The following is a 21,116-nucleotide window of genomic DNA, read 5'->3' on the forward strand; positions in this document are numbered from 1 at the left end:
AGCTGTATATTCATTTATTTCACAGACCCAAGCTGAAGCAAAATGTAGCCGATGACCAGAGTTATTAAATCCTATGGGAACCATGAATGTCCTTTTGTGTCTTGCTATTAGGGTCGTATGATATGGTAAAAAAAAATCTTATTGCGATTATTTTGATAGATATTGCGTTTGCGATATGATTCACGATTAGTGGGAATGATCATTTTTGCATCATGTGTGTAATGGAAAATTTTAATACATTATGATACATTTTATGTAAACACTTTAATACACTCTATAATAACCTCACTCTCATGAATTATAGTGCGTGCACTTTATGTAACCTCATGCTTATGAACTATTGTGCGTACAAAAATGTCTAACTGTTTCAAGGGTGCCCTCAGCACCTGGTACTTCTCCCACACAATGAAAATTAACAGTCAACCTGTGATTACAATGTCTCAAATGTTTTACTGTCGCTATGGGAGGAGAGGATGAATTCTCTAGAGACTGGCTCCAGACATCTCCCTTTTGTTCAAGGTTATGATATTCGTTAACATATCCAACTGTTATCTACTATGTACCACCTGATTTGTTTCTCTTTCTTCAATAAATAAGGGTGCAGCTCTGAAAAAGGGAGTCCTTTTCATGCTAACAAGCTGAGAGGCTCACTCTGCGCAGAGTTACACCTGGGTGAAAAGACAAACTGATTGACTTTGTCTAATTCTTGCATCTCACATGAATGGGCTGAATTGAATTTCCACCACATGTGGTATCTGAAGGCTTATAAATTTAAATTACATTCTGTTATAAGTTCAAATGGTATATGTCAACATATGTAGTGTTAGTAGTACATGAGGTTAAATGACTAATTCTTACTATAGAATGTTTATGGTTGAATGGCCTTAGGCCTCAACTGTTTATGGCTTAAGGGCCTCTGACCTTTACCTGATAACCCCCACCTCCCCTCATCATATTAAACATCTGGATTGGAAACAGTCGTTTCTTTTGATTTTTTGGAGTTAAACAGACCTATATAAACCTGTGTCCAGGTGAAATAGGGAGAGCTGTTCATTTGGCAGGATGCTCTCCAAGCTCCCGGGGCTTGAAATCATGCTCACATCTTTTTTGTAATAAACCTTTTTTATATACAATCAATACATCTTCACATCATCGCTACTTCATATACCACAATCACAATTTTAGTTTTTACTGAAAAAAAATATTAAAGTCATGATGATGGTAGAGACCCCAACAAATGTCAGATACCATCTATTCACTGCTTTAATCACCAACGTCATCTGGTTGTGATTCATGCCATGTCCAGTGAAGCAGCTGTCGAGGATTTTTTTGGAGTATGCAACATGCTGTACAACTTCATCAGGAAGCCAACCGTGGCTATTCTGTACAAAGGCGAGACCCTGAAACGTCTCTTGGAACAGAGACGGACTGGCCACTTGGCAACGGTCAAAGTTGTGGTGAAGAGTTTTCACGACATATCCACATTACTGACCGAGGTGGAAAACACACGAGGCCTTCATACGGAGGTGCGCGTCGAGGCTACGGGGCTGCTTCGTGCCATTACGCAGCGCAGTTATCCTTTCATGAGAGACAGCGAGCTCAAATAGTGGCATCGGCAGCTCGCAGTGGTATTTCCAGTTGCAGGTTGAGATGCCAACGATTTTTCCTGAAATGCCACGGCGTCTTTCGCCGTTTATGTGTGTTTATCTATAGGCCACTGGTTTGGTTGTGTATGGTTTGCTAGTAGGCCTATATGAGTAGTGGGTGATTTCGGACACAGCCCTTGTTTGCAACCGTTATACCCCATAAACGGCGAAAGATGCCGTGGCATTTCAGGAAAAATCGTTGGCATCTCAACCTGCAACTGGAAATGCCACTGCGAGCTGGCGATGCCACTATTTGAGCTAGCCCCTGCTGCTTTTCATTGCGCACCTTGTTATGAAACTGTTGTCACTTTTCGAGCCGCCTAACAGACTACTACAGGCCGAGGATATGGACTTGTTCACTGACTGCGTGAAGACACTGCGCACAGAAAACGAGTTTTGTGCACTGTGGGATCTCTGCGCTCCTCCAGCATCGGCCACCGAGGCTGTGCCGGCGACCGACCCCGCTCCAGGCAAGAGAAGACGCACAATTAGCAAGAACCTCCGCGGATTTGCAGTTGAAGAAACAGTTGGTCAGCCACAAAGTGACATAGACGAAAAGACTGAGTTCAACACACTGTTTTACAGTGTTATCGATGCTGTGCAAGGAGAGATGAATGCGCGTTTTGGAGAGCGCAGTAGCGAGCTCATTGGCGCACTGGCTGCTTTGAACCGAGAGGCCGATGATAATTTCCTGGACCCATCAAAGGTAACCCCTCTCCTGATATTAGCTGGAACTGATGTGGTTGAATCTGAATATACTGTGGCTCGTGAGTTCCTGGTGAAGAAAATGACTGACACCCCGGTTCCCCCAGAAGATGGAAAATGGACAAAATCCAACATCCTCAGCACATTCAACTGTGCACTCCAGGCTATGCCGACTGTTCTCACAGCCTACACCCTTGCCCTAAGTTTAGGAGCTTCCACAGCAATGTATGAAAACTATTTCAGCATATTTTAATTATTTATATTTTTAATTTTCCACGCTCAAAAGCGTCTTCTCAGAGTATCGGCGCAGTATGCTGCACGGACGCAAGGCCCAGCTGAGTCAGCTTGCTTTTGAAGAGGACCTCACTCACAAATTTAGGTCCGAGTGATTTGATGAGGAGGTTCTGCTCGGAGAAACGCCGCCTCCCGCTGTACTGACAGAAGGGACTGGAGAGAGGACAGTGCTGCCGCCACTCAAAGTACCGGTAGGTTCAAAGTCTCTGTGCGTGCGTGCGTGTGTGTGTGTGTGTGTGTGTCTAATGGCAATGCATATCCCACTGTTGACTGCTTTAAAATGCAATGTTTGATTCAGGTTCATCTTAACTATAGTTTCTTATTTATTTATTTACTTTTTTTTCCTTCTCACAATAATCATGATAATGTCATTATTATAATAGAATAAAGGCGGGGGGGGACTGGATTAGGTGAGCGGAGCAGGTGGGGCGGAATGGTTGGGCCCTACCTCTTCCCCTCTCTTTCAAATAAAATTAAATAAAATAAAATAAAATAAAATAAAATAAACTCTCCTCAGCGGGCTGCTACACATCTGACTTAAGCTGTTATAATTATAGATACGATTAGATAAAAATCGAATTAAAGTCACAAGGCAATACCCAGCGGCATTGCAATAAACCTATTTTGTACTGTAATTAATAAAGTAGTTATTTGGGTTAGGATTCAGAATAAGGTCTAAATTCTTAGGAGCGGATTTCCGTCTGAACACCTCTGGTGTGGACAACTTGCAACAGCTTTGACTAAGACATAAAGACATATAATATATTGTTATATGTATATTGATATTGTTTGCTATACAATGTTATCTATTTATTAGATGTAGAAATTAATAGCAAATGAAGAAGCACTGAACTTGGGAAGTAAGACACCTTTAATTCTCCAATAAGAAGGCAATATCCAATGTTATCTATTTATTAGATGTGGAAATGAATAGAAAATAAAGCAACACTGAACTTGGGAAGAGACACTTTAATTTCCTCCAATAAGACTTACTTCAAGGAACGTCACAGTAGAGAATGTCATATCTTAAAGAGAAGACTTTGGTCACAGTTTTGACCCTATCAGACACATCTGAAAGGATGAAATTAATCACAATAATGAGTCTCTTTAGCCTAAGGTTAGATATGAGCTTAAATAGCATATCATAAACAATGACATAAATGAGACAGTCTGGTGGTGAAACAGGAAAAAGAAAAAGTCATTTTTCATTTGCAGACAGACATTAAACAAACATTAAATTGCTAGCAGTGGTCCAGTGGACGATTTTTAAATCGTTTATTTTTTGTTAAAGTGTGTTCAGTGTGAAAGCTGTGTTCATCCAAAGCTGTTAAGAGAATGAGAGGCCATAATTATCAGAATTTGTTCCCCCCTTTTTGTGTATTGTCATAATGTCAAGCATGTTGCACTGATGATCAAAATCCCTTTCCAATTCAACATAGTTGGGGTTGGTTGACTTTTTATGAGTGTAATCATTGCCAGTTAATGTTGAATTAAATATAAGTAAAGTTACAGTAGTAGTAATAGTAGTAGTATAGTCTCAAGAAGTCATATTTGAAGGGGTTTAATACCACACACTTATCCATTACAGAAAAAGACATCCTAATCCAAATTAGGATCAGGATCAATCATTCCCTTCTAAAAATCTTAATATTTTGACAGAATCTCATAATGTGCTTTACTGTGTCCTGGTCAAGAGCCTCTTTTAGAAAAAAACTCTAAACATTGGACAAAGCCCAACAAGCTTGTATCTTATTAGTTATAACTATAAAAAAGTTACGTTTATGTTTTCAAAAGTAATGTAGTTAATCAGATATGGCTTTTACTCAGAGACCAATTTTTAACGTTTATTGGACCACATACAGAAAAAAAGAGTAGTGCAATGGGCTGTTCATACACTCTACAATATTGCCAACTTTTTTTTAAAACGTATGCACAAGAAATTCCAGCTGAGGTGATATGGGTATGTGGGTTGTAAGATAATGTGTTCCTTTGCCTGTAATTATTATGTTCTTTGTGGTTAAACATACTTATGGAGTAATTTAGATCTAGGTCCCACTTAAATACAAGTTGGTTACCCCTTAGTCCCTTGGAATACTTACTGGGTAGCTACAGGTACAGTACATATTTTGTACAGGCTGAAATCTGAAGTGTTACTGAATTAAATCCAATATACATCAATTGATTATTAGGAATTATGCATTAACATATCGACAGCTTTTCCAAGTGGTTAGTTAAGTAAAGTAAAGGATCTAAATACCACTGATATCGGTGGCAGCCTGACACTGATATAATGTGGCATCTACTGAACTAAAATTTCCTGGAACTAGACACAGAATCCGTATCAGCTCCATAGAACTCTTGCTGACCTTGACATCTGACCTGCCAGGGGTGGAAGTAAATTAACACAATTACTAACCCTATACGTCACTAGTATCAAGAGTGTGTGCTCATGCCAAATTAAACTAGGGCATGGCAGTGGGAGTGGCCTACTGCAGAACAATAATTCCATTAACCCTACAAATTTAATTACCCATCTTAAAAGTTTTCATCCCAGTTACTACCACGAATTTGTGAAGAACAAAAAAAACAGACGCCAGTGACAGCAGCTGAGATTCGGCTCCACAATGGGCTTAAACAGGTTAGTCTCCACATCTACCCCATGAACCTGTTTGTAAGTATGGAGATATGTTTCTTGCTGCCTGGCTGGTAGGAGGGCTGTAGTACTCTGTGGTTTTCTGTGATTTAGATACATTTCAGTCAATGTAAACGTGTGTGATTACATTTGTTTACACCTAAGTGATTTTCTCGTGTGTTTTTAGTCAGATTATTAGAAAAACAGTGAGAATGAAATATTTTTGTGATTTCTTTTCTTAAAATGTTCTCCTGGGGAGCATAACAATGAATGGTTTCACCTTTACTATGCATCATTACGTTGCCACTTGGCAGTAAGTTGATGCCCCCCTGCAATAAGCCTTGTGCCTCCCTTGAATGTCTGTTCTTGCTCTGACAATGCAGCAGCCTCCTCCAGTCCTCAAACAAAGCCAAAAGATTATGACCACAACCATCCTAGGGACAAAGGCATCAATCAGAAAGTCTCAGAGTGTAGATCCTGGAACTAAAGAAATCTGTAATTTCTTTCTCTTTTGTCTTTTATTTCCATATGTTTATGTATGCATATTAGTGCTTTAATGTAGAATTGCTATATTTGTGATCTAATTCATGAAGTAGTTTCAAGTGCAGACATTTTCACCCCTCTTGACTCTTACTTCCATAAGATGCTGTTTTTAAAGATAGTCTGAGAGTGTATCGCTCTGGACAGCCAGCTGGTTTTGTTCATTTAAGATTGTGCATTGTTATGTTAAGCCACACACTACATTATGTCCTAATTTTGGCTCATTTATCCAATAGTGTAAAAAAGAGTACACTGTGTATATTACTGTTCTTTCAGGTGGCTTTAATTGCTGTATAGTTGTAGAAAGCACTAACTTTCTCAAGATCCCTGTGGACAGCTTGTGAAATAGGTCAAATTTGCCCTGGTTGTTGTTAGAATTGTCTCAAGGAGAGCATCATCCAAGCCTGTTAAAGTAGGATGAATTTTACGGTTTGAATGTAAATGTTTATTTTATGTCTGCATCTGCCAGTGGGCCATCACGATAAGAGTAGGCATAATATTATGATACTTCCACTACAGGAAAGACCTAATGTTTCTACAATTAGTTTGAAAAAAAACTTGCATATATCGGCATCAGCAATCGGCCAAATGAGTTAGAAAACATTGGCATGATGGATGTTGGCAAAAATCCAATTTTTTGCATCCCTGGTTGAAATCATTGTCTTTTAATCGTCATGTGATGCTGCGCAATGATGTTTTATTGTTTCCTTCATACTGACATTTATCTTATTAAAATAATGCGCTCAGATGTAAGTTCTATGATGAAATGTTTCTATGCCAAACTTTGCAGTTGGAAATGATAATTTCATAATTCTGTTCTATTGTTTATCCAAAGAGAACTAAAATGTATATAATTAGATTTGATTTGTTTGACTTTTCTCATTTTAACTAAGCTCACATTGTGCATTAGGGGGTACTTTAAAGGATAGCAGATGTCAATGTGGTTTGTCACATTGAGCAGATTTCTCATGTACACGAAGACCAAATGAGATTAAAGGAACACTTCAGGTTTTTCCACGAAACAAATTAACTCAATGACCTCATATGTCCCACAAACCTTTAATCTCTCCAGAATAACAGTTCACCTCAGGAGAATGCATAGGCTGACCAAAGCCTATAATGGTTTAATCTGGTGTGTCTGCCACAACAGTGCGGATGGATTGGAAATGATAATTAATGGGATCTAGGGAATTAAGAATATGGATGTAGAGGAGGGACAGAGAGGCAGGCAATGTTATTAGTGCTTTTCTTCAGTCCAGTTGCCTCACAGGAAACCGCCTCACAGATTTGTTTGTACCTCTGCGTGGAACTAAGACTTCCAAAGAGGAGGCAGATGGATCCTGGAACTAAAGAAATCTGTAATTTCTTTCTCTTTTGTCTTTTATTTCCATATGTTAATGTATGCATATTAGTGCTTTAATGTAGAATTGCTATATTTGTGATCTAATTCATGAAGTAGTTTCAAGTGCAGACATTTTCACCCCTCTTGACTCTTACTTCCATAAGATGCTGTTTTTAATGATAGTTTAGGAATCCCACTGTGTTTCATAAAAGTAGCAGAACTTGAATTTGCTTCCAAATGCCAATGGGAATCTGCATGACCATGTGTGAAAATCTGTTTTTCCACCCTTGATTGTTGAACAACTGTAGTGGTCTACATGTGTATTTTCTTCCTGTCTTGCCTGCAATTCCCTTTTGACCTGCCTTAAGAAGACATCCCTGAAACTGCTTACAAGTATTCCAAAATGCTGCTGCCAGGCATTTAACCAAATTCATAAAATCAGTTCTCAATTCGTGTGATCTTGTTTAGAACCTTGCATTGTCCTACCTAAGAGTGCAGACTGTGCTTTTGAGGTAGTCGCTCCTAAATTTTTCCCACAGGAGATCGCTTTTGCTCAGTTATTGGCTCTTTTGTCTTTTACTAAAAGCTGCTCTCGAAAGGTGCTATATAATTGTATTACGTTTGTGTGAAGTGGAGTCCACCTTTGCTTATCATATGGCTGTCTTTACTTCACATCAGGTAATGATCTTACTCTCATATTTGTGTCTAATTGTGTATTGTGTAGATGTTGTATTGACCTGTTTTCTATTTTAAGGCTTTTTTCCTTCAGCACAGATAACCCATGATGGCCAGAGCCCCAGATACAAGGTACTGTGGGGGTAATTCAGGCCCACAACAAAAAATGACCTTCCCTTTTTTGTACTTAAAGATATCTGTGTGTTTGTCCACCAACATCAGTCTTCAAAGCAAAGTCAGCAACCCGATATTTCTTGAAACTGATTTTGGTTCCAGGTGTGAAAGTCTTTATCAGCCAACTCCCAGGAGGAGGATGGAGATAATCTAGAAGGGTAATCTTTGATTCTGACTCTTAGAATGAATCCTTAAATACATTTTCCACTGTACAGGAGTGAACCCCTATGTTTAATTTAGTTTTTTATCAGTTCTAATAGACAATCTGCAGCTGCTTTAAGTTTCTGAAGACATTAAAACATTTGTAAGGTTGTTTTGCTAGAAACATGAACACCAGTGATAATGAAAATGTTTAGAAAATGTTCAAGGTCTGCACCAGTAGTTAAAAAAATAACCAAAGGAAAACCTTCAATATGCTTGATTTTTTTATGTTCATCTCAAAAAGAGCAGTGACAATAATGATTAATTTGCTTTATGTTTTTTTTTTTTTTTCATTTGCATGAAAGCTATATTTACTAAAAAAAAGAAATTGGAAACAATAAATATTTACTGTACAAATCACAATGCTTCTCAGTGTTCTTCCAAGAAGGGAGAACATGGAAGTTTATGCAGGAGCCACGGAGGAGACTTCTGTCTTTGATGTGGATACTTCAGAGCCATCATCTGCTTCTTTGCCAAAGAGCTGCATGATGCATGAACGGAACTGATGGAGAGAGAAAAGAAAGTATTTAAAGATGGAAACCAAACACATTTGATTTAGACTGAGGAATCTGATCAATGTGACTGTTGGGCCCACCTGTCGGTTCATGAAGACATAGATAATTGGATTGTAGATGGTGGCGCTCTTGGCAAAGTATGCAGGCATGGCAGCAGCCAGAGGATGGAAGGCATATCCAGGGTTAGCCGCGGCAAAGCAAGCAAAGAAGGTGTAAGGTCCCCAGCAGACAATGTAGGCGATGATCATGACAACGACCATCCTGGACACTTCCTTCTCAGCTTTCTGGGTGGACTCTGATTCCTTCTGCTGCATGGCAACCTGTGCTCAACCAATCGACACAGTGTAAGGTTCTGCCAGGCTGTGGTCTACTCTATACAGAGTATAAAATTGCAATTAAGATAACTTACGCTGTGGATAGCCCACCAGACAGCAAGGTAGCACAGGATGATAATAGCCAGAGGAATAAAACAGCATGTAATCATAAGTGTAATCATGAAGGACTGGACTCCGGGGTCCTCACTTCCACTGAATACATCAGGTCCACAGGAAGTCTTCAGTCCATGAGGCCAGTACCTGATGTAAGAAAGTGTTTAATTTGCATTTCCACTCATACATTAAGTTTTAAAAATTAAGATATTATAATTATTAAGATAAAAAAATCAACAAGCTACCTGCTCCATCCAAAGATGGGGGGAGCACACCAAAATGCTGCCCAAACCCAGGAGAAAATAATTCCACCTGAGGCCCATTTCTCATCAAACTTGACATTTCCAAAAGGTTTGCACACAACTACCCATCTCTCCCAGGAGATGATAGTCAAGGACCAGAGAGCAGCAATACCTGTGTAAGGAAGAAGGATACTCAGTTAAGGTATTGAACTCGCAGCCTGATAATAGTCTTTATAAGCTGTTCCACCAAGGAGAAAAACTGTGAGCACTTACCACAAACGGAGACAGTATAGCCCTCAAAGACGCACATTGGGTGTCCGAGAATAAAGTAACCAAAAAACTGGTTGCATACACTGATGGTGCTGGCAAAAACTGTCTCTCCAAGATCAGCAATTGCAAGATTGACCAAGATCCAGTTCAGAGGGTGACGGAGTTTCTTGAACTTTGCGGTGGCCACCAAGACAAGACCGTTGGTGAAGACTGATAAGACGACCACGATACACATCCAGAGTGTTGAAAGGTTGTAAATCCATCGTGGAGCAATGTGGTAATTGGGCCCCTCAAAAGGATCTGTAGAAAACAAAAGAAAACACTCTCATAATGAGTCTCACAATTTGGAATCTCATGTGGTCTCACAAGTCCACATTGTCTTATTTTGTAAGGTCTTGGAAGCAATACAGTGCACTACTTTCTCATAGTTAAACAAAATCATTTTGTAATTTGGTATACAATATTGTATATACCGTACACTACACAAACTTTGTTAACTTTGTTAAACATGCTCTCTCATTTTGTGCTGGGCTGGTAGCTGGCAATCTGTTTTACAAAGCAGCCTTTTTTTGGTTTTATCATTTCAGATAGTAGCTTTAACAAAGCTCTCAAGTCAATTTTTTAAAAGTAGCTGACATTCTTATATATCATCTCATATAATAAATATTTCCATCATATTATTCATTCATCCTGGGCAAAAAAATAAATAAAATGATGATACTGTACCTCTGGTATTATTGGTGTTTGTGTAGGCAAAAGCAGATCCCCTGGTGGTATCTTCATTGTACCGCCTGGCAGCAAATACTTGTTTTCCCCACTCTTCTGCCATTCTGATCTTAGAAGGAGGTCTCTGCAGTCAGACTTCTTGTCACTTGCAGCCTCCTTGGGTGACTGCTGCTACACATCTGACTTAAGCCTTTTATACTGAAGCTTCAGAGACATCGAATGGGATTAGGTGACAATCAAATTACAGCCTGGGTGTGCTTCTTGGCAGCAAAAGTCATGAGCAAATGTATTTTAACCTGTAATTAAAACTAACAGCTTATTAGGTTAAGTCACAAAATGCGCAATAATCTTGTTTGAAAGCGGATGTCCCTCCACTCCGGGATTAGCAGCGAGACCTTTCACTAATGGGTCAATGTAAATTTTGAGCCATCATTTGCCTTCATTGATTCCTACAGTATGCCCAGAGTAAATAGTTTCGTATTTTTCGCTTTTACTTAGTTTTAGTTAATTTTCAGAGTGGGATTTCATGTTTCAGTTATTTTTTAAATAAGTTAGTTTGAATGTAGTTTTTATTAGTTTCAGTATTAGTTGTTTTATTACAATGTGGGGGTATTTGTCAGTGGCAAGATTTAGGAAGTTTAGAATAGGTAGGCCTATTAAGATACAAACAATACAACACTTTGTGAAGACAATTGACTCAGAACCATGTAGACATCTACTCTCATTCAACATATGCATCAATGCCTCTTACAACTCTATAGTTGTATGAAATGTAGAAATGAGTATGCTATAAAGCAACACTGAATATGTGTATCAGATGATTAAAATTCAAAGCTTATGTTTATTTTCTTATATTTTTGGATGCAGAGGAATATTTCTTTATTTGGACTCTCGTGGTCAGGAATTGCATCCAAATATAAAACAACCACAGCAAACTGTGCTTATCAACTTAATTCATATTGTGTATGATGTTGTGGTCCTGATAAGTATATATGTGGAGCTTGGTGGGCATGAAAGGACAGCCAAGTCTTAAGGCAGCTTGATTGGACAAGTGTTGATCCACAGAACTAAAATAGCCACAGTCACAGTTGTTGACATGTGGAGGAAGTAAGACACTTGTAATCCTTCCGTAATGAATAGTTCACTTCAGAACATCGGATTTTTCAACATGCCCTTGATCCTACAATTTACGTCATAGTACTAAGTGCAAGGGCAATGTGGAAGACAAATGCACAATGAGATCAATGAAGTGTGGTGTTGATATTATGAAAAGATAAAAGAATCCAAAAAGATATTTTTACTTTATGTGGCTCAAATGCAGCTAAGCTGGACAAAGCCATCCAAGGTTGCTCACTTGTGGGGCTATAAGGATGACCATGTGAGATGCTGGAGTGGAGCCAAAGAAGTTCTGCAAGAGTCTTATTGATGTTTATTAATTGCTATATTAATTGATATTTATTAATTTAACCCAAAGCACATTCTTGATTTGGCAAAGTCATTAACCTGATAATCAAAGTTTTAACATTAAGTTGGAAGGCATTTTACCAACTGTGTGACATTTTATTACGGATATCTGTATTTTTAATTTCACATGTGCACAGATTTTTGGCAATGTGAAGCTAGTTGACAGGTGTGTCTGTCCCAAGCTCTTCAGTTCTAAGTATTCCCAACAGGATAAGTGACCTAAGATGAAGATAAGAGCACCCAGTGATTGAGGAATGTGGTGTCCTCTTGCATACTTAATTACTTTCTTTCTGGCTTCTTAATTGGCTCAGGCAGTCTTTTGGACAATGGCATAGTTGCATGTTTATTCAACTAATTAATTCTTATAATTATAATTTAAAATGGCCATTTCAATTATGCATTACGGTAACATTTTATCTCCATATGTGAAGTAGACACCAACCAGCTGGCATACTAATTATCTAATTTGCTTACATGGTCCTAGTGAATTACGAAAAGAATTGGATTTGAGGGGATTTTGTCTTAAACACTTTTCAGAATGAAACTGCTGCCTGAAGTCCCCTTGGAAACATTTCAGAAACAAGGCTTCCCTTATAAAAATTAATCATTTTGCAGTCATAGTCATCTAGTGATGGATCTTATATAATATATGGTTCAAATGGTTGGATGACACAACATAGAACTGAGTTTGTTTTAAGCATATTGAGGCCTTAAATCCTCTGCCTCACCTTCATATTATTTCAACTAACAGGTTAACTAAACCATACTAACCTAAAATAACAAATATATGATCCCAGAGTATAGTAATGTATGTGCTAATCACACAAATACACACAAAACAGAAAGGACAATCTACCATAATTTAAATGATGATTTCTAGATTGATTGAATGATTGATTGATTAAGTGGTCCAGTGGTAGTATCAGTGAATGTTTATTTCTTAAGAAAAACAATATCTATTTAAAACAATATTGTATTTGGAACACGGGGACATTCAAAGTCAGTGACTAAATTTAAAAGAGCACATAGCAAGAACAGCAATAACATTTACACCTTACTGTCTGCAGTCATTAGCATGAATACCACATCACACAGTAGGAAAGAGTAAATTGCACACACATGCAAACATTCATCTTTCATCTTTCACATGTATGTGAATGCACGCACACACACACACACACACACACACACACAAACACACTTCTGTTGCCTCTATTTAGAGTGCAAACTTAACATGAAAACTGTAATGCCATTAATGGCGGTTTGTTAACTCCTGTATTATTGACTTTAGATGATAAGAGCACCCAGTGATTAAGGAATTTGTTGTCCTCTTGCATATTTAATTACTGTCTTTATTGGCTGCTGAGTTCTTCATCTGCTCAGCCAGTCTATCGGACACTTAGTTGCTGTCTACTACAATTTAAAGGCCATTTCAATTAAGCATTAAGTTAAAGATTTATTGCCATTTATTTGCCAACATACTAATGATCTGATCAGCTTAGGTGTGTAATGTTCAGAGAGTAGGATTTCTTTTGTCTCTGTTCACACAACTACTACAAACATATTTCTTGTGTATACAACACATGAATGTCTACGAGGAGAGACTGTCTATAAGTGTACAGTGGCATCTATATATTCAATTTAATTCAATTCAATTTTATTTGTATAGCGCCAATTCATAACAGAAGTTATCTCAGGACACTTTTCAAATAGAGCAGGCCTGGACCGAACTCTTTATAACATTATTTACAGAGACCCAACAGTACCACCATGAGCAAGCACTTGGCGACAAGGGCAAGGAAAAACTGCCTTTTAAGAGGCAGAAACCTAGGACAGATCCTTCGGCTCTAGGTGGGTGGTCATCTGTCTCGAACCATTTGGGGTGAGAGAGAGAAAGAGAGACAGACAGACAGACAGACAGACAGACAGACAGACAGACAGACAGACAGGTGCACAGCAACAACAGTATTGGTAATGGCATCTAGCAGGACCATGGCAGGAGGCTCCACCAGGATAGATAAGAACCTGCGAGACGAGAAAGCACAAGAACTCCGGGGAAGAAGTGAAGTTAGTAACATGCATTAATGGGACATGAACGAGTGCAGAAAGAGAGAGGAAGAGAGGAGCTCAGTGCACCATGGGAAATCCCCCGATAGTCTAGGCCTATAGCAGCATAGCTAAGGGATGGTTCAGGACTCACCTGATCCAGCCCTAACTATAAGCTTTATCAAAGAGGAATGTCTTAAGCCTATAAACTGTCAATAGATGGCAAGCAAACAATGTGGCCATGGTAGAAAAAACGCAGAGACACTTGTTGGATGACACATGCTGCATAGCACTGTGTAGAGAAGCATTTAACAAACACTCCATTGTGGATCTATTATCTATTGCCATTCACTGTATCATTCATTATAAGATTGCCCAAAAGAGAATGCCCTGCATTGCCTGGTAAAGAGCCTCTGTATGAGGCAGCTATAACGTTGACATAATACTGATCAAATTGACACTATATGAATTTATCTTGTTTAAGGCATTGAAGCTGTGGTAACCGTTTCTCCCTTCTGTTGAACTCTAACTAGAACAACCTCAAACTAGGTTGATCCAGTGAAATGCAGGTGACGGTTTCAAAATTTCCAGCAGACCAAAGCAGATTATACGGACAGCTTGAGCTCCTCCATAAAACAGATTAACACAGAGTGATTACTTCTGGCGTGCTCACTCCGTAACACCTTAATCTCTCCGGAATGACGGGTCATTGTAGAAAGCAGAGGTAAGCGGAAGCTGCTATAGTGGTTCATTTAATCTGTTGTTTCTGTGTTTTTCTCTGATCCAAGTCTTTCACAGGTGGCTGGCTTGAAGATTTGAATCCATGTGGGACAGGGACAGCACACCAAGAAGAGGATGGATCGTGCAACTAAAGAAATCTGTAAATTTTACTTCTATTTTTGTTTATTTACAAAATATCTCTATTCATATTAGTAGTTAACTTTACCTGAACTCTGGTAAGTTTTCACAGTATATAGTAGTTTTGCTTCAAATAGCTTTAATGCTAAACAAAGATTTTTTTTAAATGTAAAGTTGTGTTAGGGGAGAATATTTTGTGTTCAGTATCTTAATGTAAATTTACATATCTTTCACGAGGTTGAGTTGATGCTAGTTAACGTTTTTTTTTTACCCCTCTTGAGACCTATTTCCATGTGATGCTGTGATGTTTCGAGGGTAGGTCTGGAATTCCGCTAGTTCTGAACTATTCGTGTTTGGTAAAAGTTCACTACTAGCAGAACTCGGATTTGCTCCCGACTACCAACAGGAATCTCCATTACAACCATGACCACGGGACCAGTGGTTTATACACTCGCCAGTTGAATAGCAGGTTGTCTACTTGTCTAGTGACTATTAATGATTACACTGGTGTGAAGTGAACAGAGTCCACCTTTGCTACTAGTATGGTCTTGTGTTCACTTCACATCAGGTAATAATCCTAGTCTCAGATTTGCTTGCCTTTGTTGTTGAGGATGTTTTAATAACCAGAATATTATTGTTTCCCCTTTCCCCAGCAACACAGATTACCCATGATGGCCTAAAGCCAAGAGGAAATGGTTTCACTGGTATTTCCAAGTGTTGATTTTACTGATTTCCATCCTTTCTCAGCAGCATGACACACAGAAAACATATAACCACATGGTTAATTTTAATATTCAATTGTTGAAACAATTGTTGTTCCAGCATAGCTTCATATGTTCAGATTTATTGTATGAATTGTATGTGTGTCTTTAAGCCCTTTCCATGATGCACATACAGGTAACAGCTGGTACAGTGCAGAGGACGTATTTTCTGTGACATGGTTTTGACGGCTATTTTTCACATAAATAGGTGAGTGTAAACTGTGCGTTTCAGACTAAGATCACCCCTCTTCCCCTTTATTGTGTAGGGGATTGCCTTTTTGCCATTTTTTTTCTTTAACAGCACAGGGAGCATCTATGCCAAGGTGAATCCTATTTAGCTAACCCTCTTAAGCTTATCATGTTAAAGTATTTAAAAACAACAGTTACAAGTGCATGTAACTACTTTATAGGACAAGTGTGTAAGAGTTAGTGGCAAAGTGCTCATTCTTAATGAATAATAAGTCTTGTTTACAGGTAATTATAGATTAATGAAAACATTGTATTCCATTTCTGCCAATATATCCCCCTAAGTCTTACATACTGGTCCTTTAAATTGTGATTGATTATGATAACGATGCATTTTATTGCTGTAGTAATTATTGTCATGTTGGGAATTGGTCCCAAATTGAAAATTATTCTTGTTTGCATTGTATGCAAAGATGTGTGTATTCGTCTGCCAAGTAATCCTTTAAACTCTCTACGGTAAAGCAGTAAAGTCTCTGCTTGGTGAGTAAACGAGTGAATCACACACCTGCTGGAGGTAAAAAAGGCTGACAGACTGGATTTAATCTGAGTCTGGCTGTGTGTTTCCATCAGACAGCTGACCTCAAGTCCAAAATAATGACATATATATAAAAAATAAAATAATATATTATGAGAAACTACACCCCTTGGCAGTTTTGTTAAGTGACTTCCTCAGCTGTACTGTTACAGTATGTACACATGGTAACTGATGTGAATAAGACTTGTTTATTTTGAAGTATGGTGCCATCTGTAGGCTGAATTTAAGACTACTCTACCACAATGTATTTTGAATATATTTGAATTAAAGATGCTGAATAATGGTGACTACTCCAGGTGGACAGATGGGCTTCAAATAGGCGAGAGGAGCAGATGCACACTCTCATAATGGAATTTTGTTTAACCATATACAGTATATATAAATTGATGGTTAGATAAAGACCTGCTATGAGTGTTTGCTTGGTGCAATGTAGCCAACAGTGTGTTAATGATCTCATCACTTATCTCCATCAAACCTGGTGTTGTCAAGCCTGAAAGAGGACATTTACAAAATTGTTTTTGTATACTAACACCCACAAATGGTAAAATATTTTGTATATTATGTTTTCCTCATGTACTTGGATGTGATGCTGTTACTTGTCTTCAAAATAAATGTTACCACATATTTTCTTAGCATAGTAGCTCACTGCTGATTTTCTGAAACATATGGACTTTCAAAATATCCACATTGAGCTGGGGGGAAATTTAGCTGTTTCAGGGCTTTATTGAACACTTCATTGAGCCACTAACTCTGATTCAGTGACCACACCAGCAGACACAAAACACAATTAACCTTTATTTTTTTTTACATTTTTCTTTGCATACAACTCTTTATCTGTAAGTATCATTCAAAATGTTATATCATTTGACCATTCAGTGCTATTTACAATATGTAAGTCATCAGAATTACCCTTAAACAACCTAAGAAGGTCCGACTTTCGAGACTTCAGTGACCTGGCTTGCTGAGGACTCATCATCATCTCCACTCATCCCCAGCATCGTCTTTAGACATGACCGGAACTGGAAGGGAAAAACAACATAGGCACATTAGTTATGCCTGTGATTATTGTCCATATAATCCAAATAAATAAAGACTAAAGAAAATTAAGAACTTAAAAAGTTTTAATTACATTTCAGATTTCCCCCCTGAGGATGCCGTATTGTATGTTTTGAAAGCCGCCATTAGAGGGCAGCACCGGCCTTGGGATAAATTCTAAAGGAAATGTGTTGCTCTTAAATCAGGGTGAATGAACAAACCTGTTTATTAAGGAAGATGTAGATAATAGGGTTGTAGACAGTGGAGGCTTTAGACAGACAGGAGGGTATTGTCGCCAGTCTTAGGTCGAACGGTTGCCCACGATTGTTGATAACCCAAAGAGCAAAAGAGGCGTAAGGCATCCAGCACACCAGGAAGCCCAGCACCATGACGACCACCATCCTGGTCACCTCCCTCTCTGCCTTCTGGGTGGAGGCAGACTCAGCTTGGGCCTTTGCTGCCTGTTCATGGAAAATGACGTATGTGTGTTATAGTCTGGACACACACTCATATATATGAAATCAGGTAGGATGTTATTCCTATCTGCCCAAACCCAGCAGATACATTGCCTACCGATTTCAGCATGAGAAGCAGCTGTGAGTAGCAGAAAACAATGGTAGTTAAAGGGACAGCAAAGCAGAAGCAGAAGAGGAACATCACATAGGACTCATTGTTGAACTTGTTGTTAGATGTGTACCAGTCCGGTCCACAGGAGCACTGCATGCCCTCTGGGATATACCTGTAGAGACAGACACTGAATCAGTACTGTACTGTGGTTGTGAGTCTGTATATTTTGAATTAGGGGCAGGGGATATTATCCTTACAAGAGCAAGACAGAGAAATATTTGTACAGTCAGTTGCAGAAGGACTTTCCTGAGAATAATTGGATTTATATATCAACTATTAAAAACTAATAAAACTGTTGTGTGTTTGGTTTTTATATACTGACCTACTCCATCCAACCAGTGGAGGAACTGCTGCTATCAAACCAAAGACCCAAGTCATTGCGCAGCAAGCTATAGCATGGTTCGGCTTGAAGGCAAAGTTCCCAAGTGGCTTGCAGACAACAAGCCATCTCTCCAACGCTACCACAGCCAGAGACCACAGGCTTACCATACCTGGAACAAGATTGAAAACTATAAAAGACTCGTGCAATATAATGCTAATCAGTGAGGGAACTCTAGTCAGTATATTTGTAATAGAAGCTAAAACATTATAAAGCGAGGATGGTAAATATCAGATTACAGGTATTATTAGAAATGCTTCTGGGTAGCTCGCAGTCCACTCTGCCAGACTCCAGCTGCAGTTGTTTTTGTGGTGTTTGGCTAAAATTATTTTCAGCAGAGTCTTTAATGATTTATTGTGCTGTCACATTTTCATTGAATGAATTGAAATGAAAAGACTGCACAGTTTTCGACATTAAATTGAAACCATAATGGAGTACCTTGGTTTGGTTATAAATTTAGACAAAGGGATAGTCAGCTTCATTAGCCTCTAAAAGGTCATCAATTTAGCAGAGTCAGTGATGCTTTAAGATTGATGGAAAATTTTGTATTTCAGCATAACTGCAGATGTTTGTACAAGAGGAGACACTGATGAGTGTTTTTTCTTTGGTAAAGATCTAAAAAACATATTATGTATAATATCATATAAGAAAACTAGCAATTTAATATCATGATGCTGATGGCTGGACCCCACAGTTGTCCATAATACATTGTTTTCTCATTAGACGATGTGACAGCATGTTATTTAAAGCTGTTCTGTCAGCACAGGGATCCCAGTTCAGAGCTTGCAGTTTTATGGTAATGGTACAATCACAACATGCATAAGAATAAATAAGTTTTAAAAGGTTTGCTTTCATGGTAATCTACTGAATTAATAATATATTCACTTACAATAATATAATAATATACATAGTAAAATGTATTTTATTTATTACACTACTTACCGCCAAGGGTTGCTGAAAATCCTTCAATCTTGCACCCCAGTGGACCAACAATCATGTATCTGAAGGCAAAGCAGAAGAAGCAGGTGAAGGAGCCCACAGAGGCAACGATGAGGTTTGCCACAGCCAAGTTCACCAGGATGTAGTTCAGATGAGACCGGAGCTTCTTGTATTGAACAGTACATGCAATAGTCAGGATATTAATGCTGGTACCGGCCACGAATAGGAAAAACATAAAGGCAGACATTGAATAAAAGAATGCTGGGCTCCCTAAGTGATCCTGGGGAACCAGGAACGGGCTGAGGGAGGTGATGTTGTTGGTGTCCAGAGGGATGGGAATCCAGAAGTCTTCTGGAAGCTCTGTTGCACGACTTCCCCTCATTTTTGTCTGGTTGAGTGTCAAAAAAATTTTCCAGCACTTTTCAAAAAGATGCTGAAATGGTATTATTCCACAAAAACGTCCGATAGTAGATTTCTAAATGTAAATAACATGCACTTGTTATTGTCTTCTAATCGAGGTTTGTCTCTCTCTCATAGAACTTTACATCAGCTTTTATAGCAACTTACTTAACATTACTCAGGTTCAACTTAATTGGCTTAAATGGGATTTACAGTAAAGCTTTGGTTCAGACCAGACTTACTTGTACGTGCACACGCATCACACACTCAATATACAACAACAAAATAACAACATGCGTGACCTTTGAGCTAATATAGAGATTAGCATCTCAGTACTAGAGCTGAAAAGGATCATCTTATTACATCCCAATGTAAGAGCCCTGTGTTTGTGAACCACATAATCTGAGCATCACTTATCTTCAGGAGGTCAGTCGCATGCATTTGGCTCTCAGTAGTCCAGGTTGTAGAAGTTCACCTCAAGCTTTGTGTTATCTCTTGTCTCTTGGAACATTACCAATATTTTCAAAGAAATTGCTTCCCTTGTCTTTAGAGAAATCCTAATCTTTTAAGAGGATATTAATACATTTGACAGTGTGAGTAAAGTGACATACGTATAAAACTGCCTGACATGGTGGTTAGAAAGAGAAACTTAAGGTTGTCAGTTAAACCAGAAACCAAATAATGTGACGAGCAAAATCTAAACAAACACTTATGAGAGCTTTGTGGGTTTATCTATTACAGATGTTTCCAAAGAAATGGGCTGATTTAATGAAATGTGAAACTGTGTGTTTGCAAAGATCCATGAAACTAGATTTTCTAATATTTTGGTTACAATCAGTGGATTGCTTTTTAAACATTAAAAGTAAGGGAAAAAAAGTCACGTCATCTCATTGCATAACTTTGAATTTCTCAGGAAACAATGTCTTACTTTTACAACTTCTTGTGTGATCATCTCTTGCACGTTACAGTTAATTTGTTCACTTCCATTTAAGAAATAGGGCTGTCATGATATCAGATTTTCACTACACGATTATCATGGCCAAAAGAATTCATGAGAACAATATTGTCACACTATATAAAGAAAATTAGAACATAAAAATGCTATGTTTTGTCCCTTTTGGGCCAAATGAATTACATTCAAAATATGAGGGAGTTGCAGAGAGAGTCTGTAACCATACTAAAAGAACAATAACACTGAGTGTTAACCACAAAGCGAGAACGGGAAAAAATGATATTATCATATGTGTATTATTAATATGATATCAATATTGAATTTTGTGTGTGTTTAAATACCAGTATAACGCAACACCCCTATAAGGAAACTGTATATAGTCCAGACCAGGGAATTTGTTGTTAGGCAGTATCAGACACCATATTCATGTTTGTATTCTTCTCTTTATTTTTTACTTTGCCGATTATTTATGATTTCTTACTTGA

At 38.3% G+C, this 21,116-nt stretch overlaps 2 protein-coding genes and 1 long non-coding RNA gene across 3 annotated transcripts; 1 reads left to right on the forward strand and 2 right to left on the reverse strand.

Annotated features, from left to right (window-relative positions):
- Positions 1-1,887: 1,887 nt before the first annotated feature.
- LOC127371561 (uncharacterized) lies at positions 1,888-16,933 on the forward strand. Its single transcript, XR_007886417.1, has 2 exons — positions 1,888-2,836; positions 14,689-16,933. It is a non-coding gene; the product is annotated as an uncharacterized LOC127371561 (long non-coding RNA).
- LOC127371558 (red-sensitive opsin) lies at positions 8,421-10,567 on the reverse strand. The gene is made up of 6 exons (XM_051414425.1): positions 10,391-10,567; positions 9,668-9,964; positions 9,398-9,566; positions 9,134-9,299; positions 8,805-9,044; positions 8,421-8,711 (listed from the first exon to the last, which is right to left on the reverse strand). Exons 1-6 carry the CDS (start codon positions 10,491-10,493, stop codon positions 8,613-8,615), a joined length of 1,074 nt encoding a protein of 357 aa, XP_051270385.1. The 5' UTR covers positions 10,494-10,567; the 3' UTR covers positions 8,421-8,612.
- Positions 16,934-17,075: 142 nt separating the features above from the next.
- On the reverse strand, positions 17,076-19,800 carry LOC127371559 (blue-sensitive opsin-like). Its single transcript, XM_051414426.1, has 5 exons — positions 19,284-19,800; positions 18,285-18,453; positions 17,909-18,074; positions 17,557-17,796; positions 17,076-17,319 (listed from the first exon to the last, which is right to left on the reverse strand). Exons 1-5 carry the CDS (start codon positions 19,660-19,662, stop codon positions 17,221-17,223), a joined length of 1,053 nt encoding a protein of 350 aa, XP_051270386.1. The 5' UTR covers positions 19,663-19,800; the 3' UTR covers positions 17,076-17,220.
- Positions 19,801-21,116: the final 1,316 nt, after the last annotated feature.

The sequence above is a fragment of the Dicentrarchus labrax genome, unplaced genomic scaffold (assembly GCF_905237075.1).
Source record: "Dicentrarchus labrax unplaced genomic scaffold, dlabrax2021, whole genome shotgun sequence".
Lineage (NCBI taxonomy): Eukaryota > Metazoa > Chordata > Actinopteri > Moronidae > Dicentrarchus > Dicentrarchus labrax.

Excerpts from the sequence above, each read along its gene's own strand:
- LOC127371558 (XM_051414425.1), bottom strand. The coding sequence starts at position 10,493 with ATGGCAGAAGAGTGGGGAAAACAAGTATTTGCTGCCAGGCGGTACAAT. Across the intron at positions 9,965-10,390 it reads AAACACCAATAATACCAGAG|ATCCTTTTGAGGGGCCCAAT; the intron begins GTACAGTATCAT and ends TGTTTTCTACAG. Across the intron at positions 9,300-9,397 it reads CCCATCTTTGGATGGAGCAG|GTACTGGCCTCATGGACTGA; the intron begins GTAGCTTGTTGA and ends TTCTTACATCAG.
- LOC127371559 (XM_051414426.1), bottom strand. The coding sequence starts at position 19,662 with ATGAGGGGAAGTCGTGCAACAGAGCTTCCAGAAGACTTCTGGATTCCC. Across the intron at positions 18,075-18,284 it reads CCACTGGTTGGATGGAGTAG|GTATATCCCAGAGGGCATGC; the intron begins GTCAGTATATAA and ends CTGTCTCTACAG. Across the intron at positions 17,797-17,908 it reads TGCTTCTCATGCTGAAATCG|GCAGCAAAGGCCCAAGCTGA; the intron begins GTAGGCAATGTA and ends TTCCATGAACAG.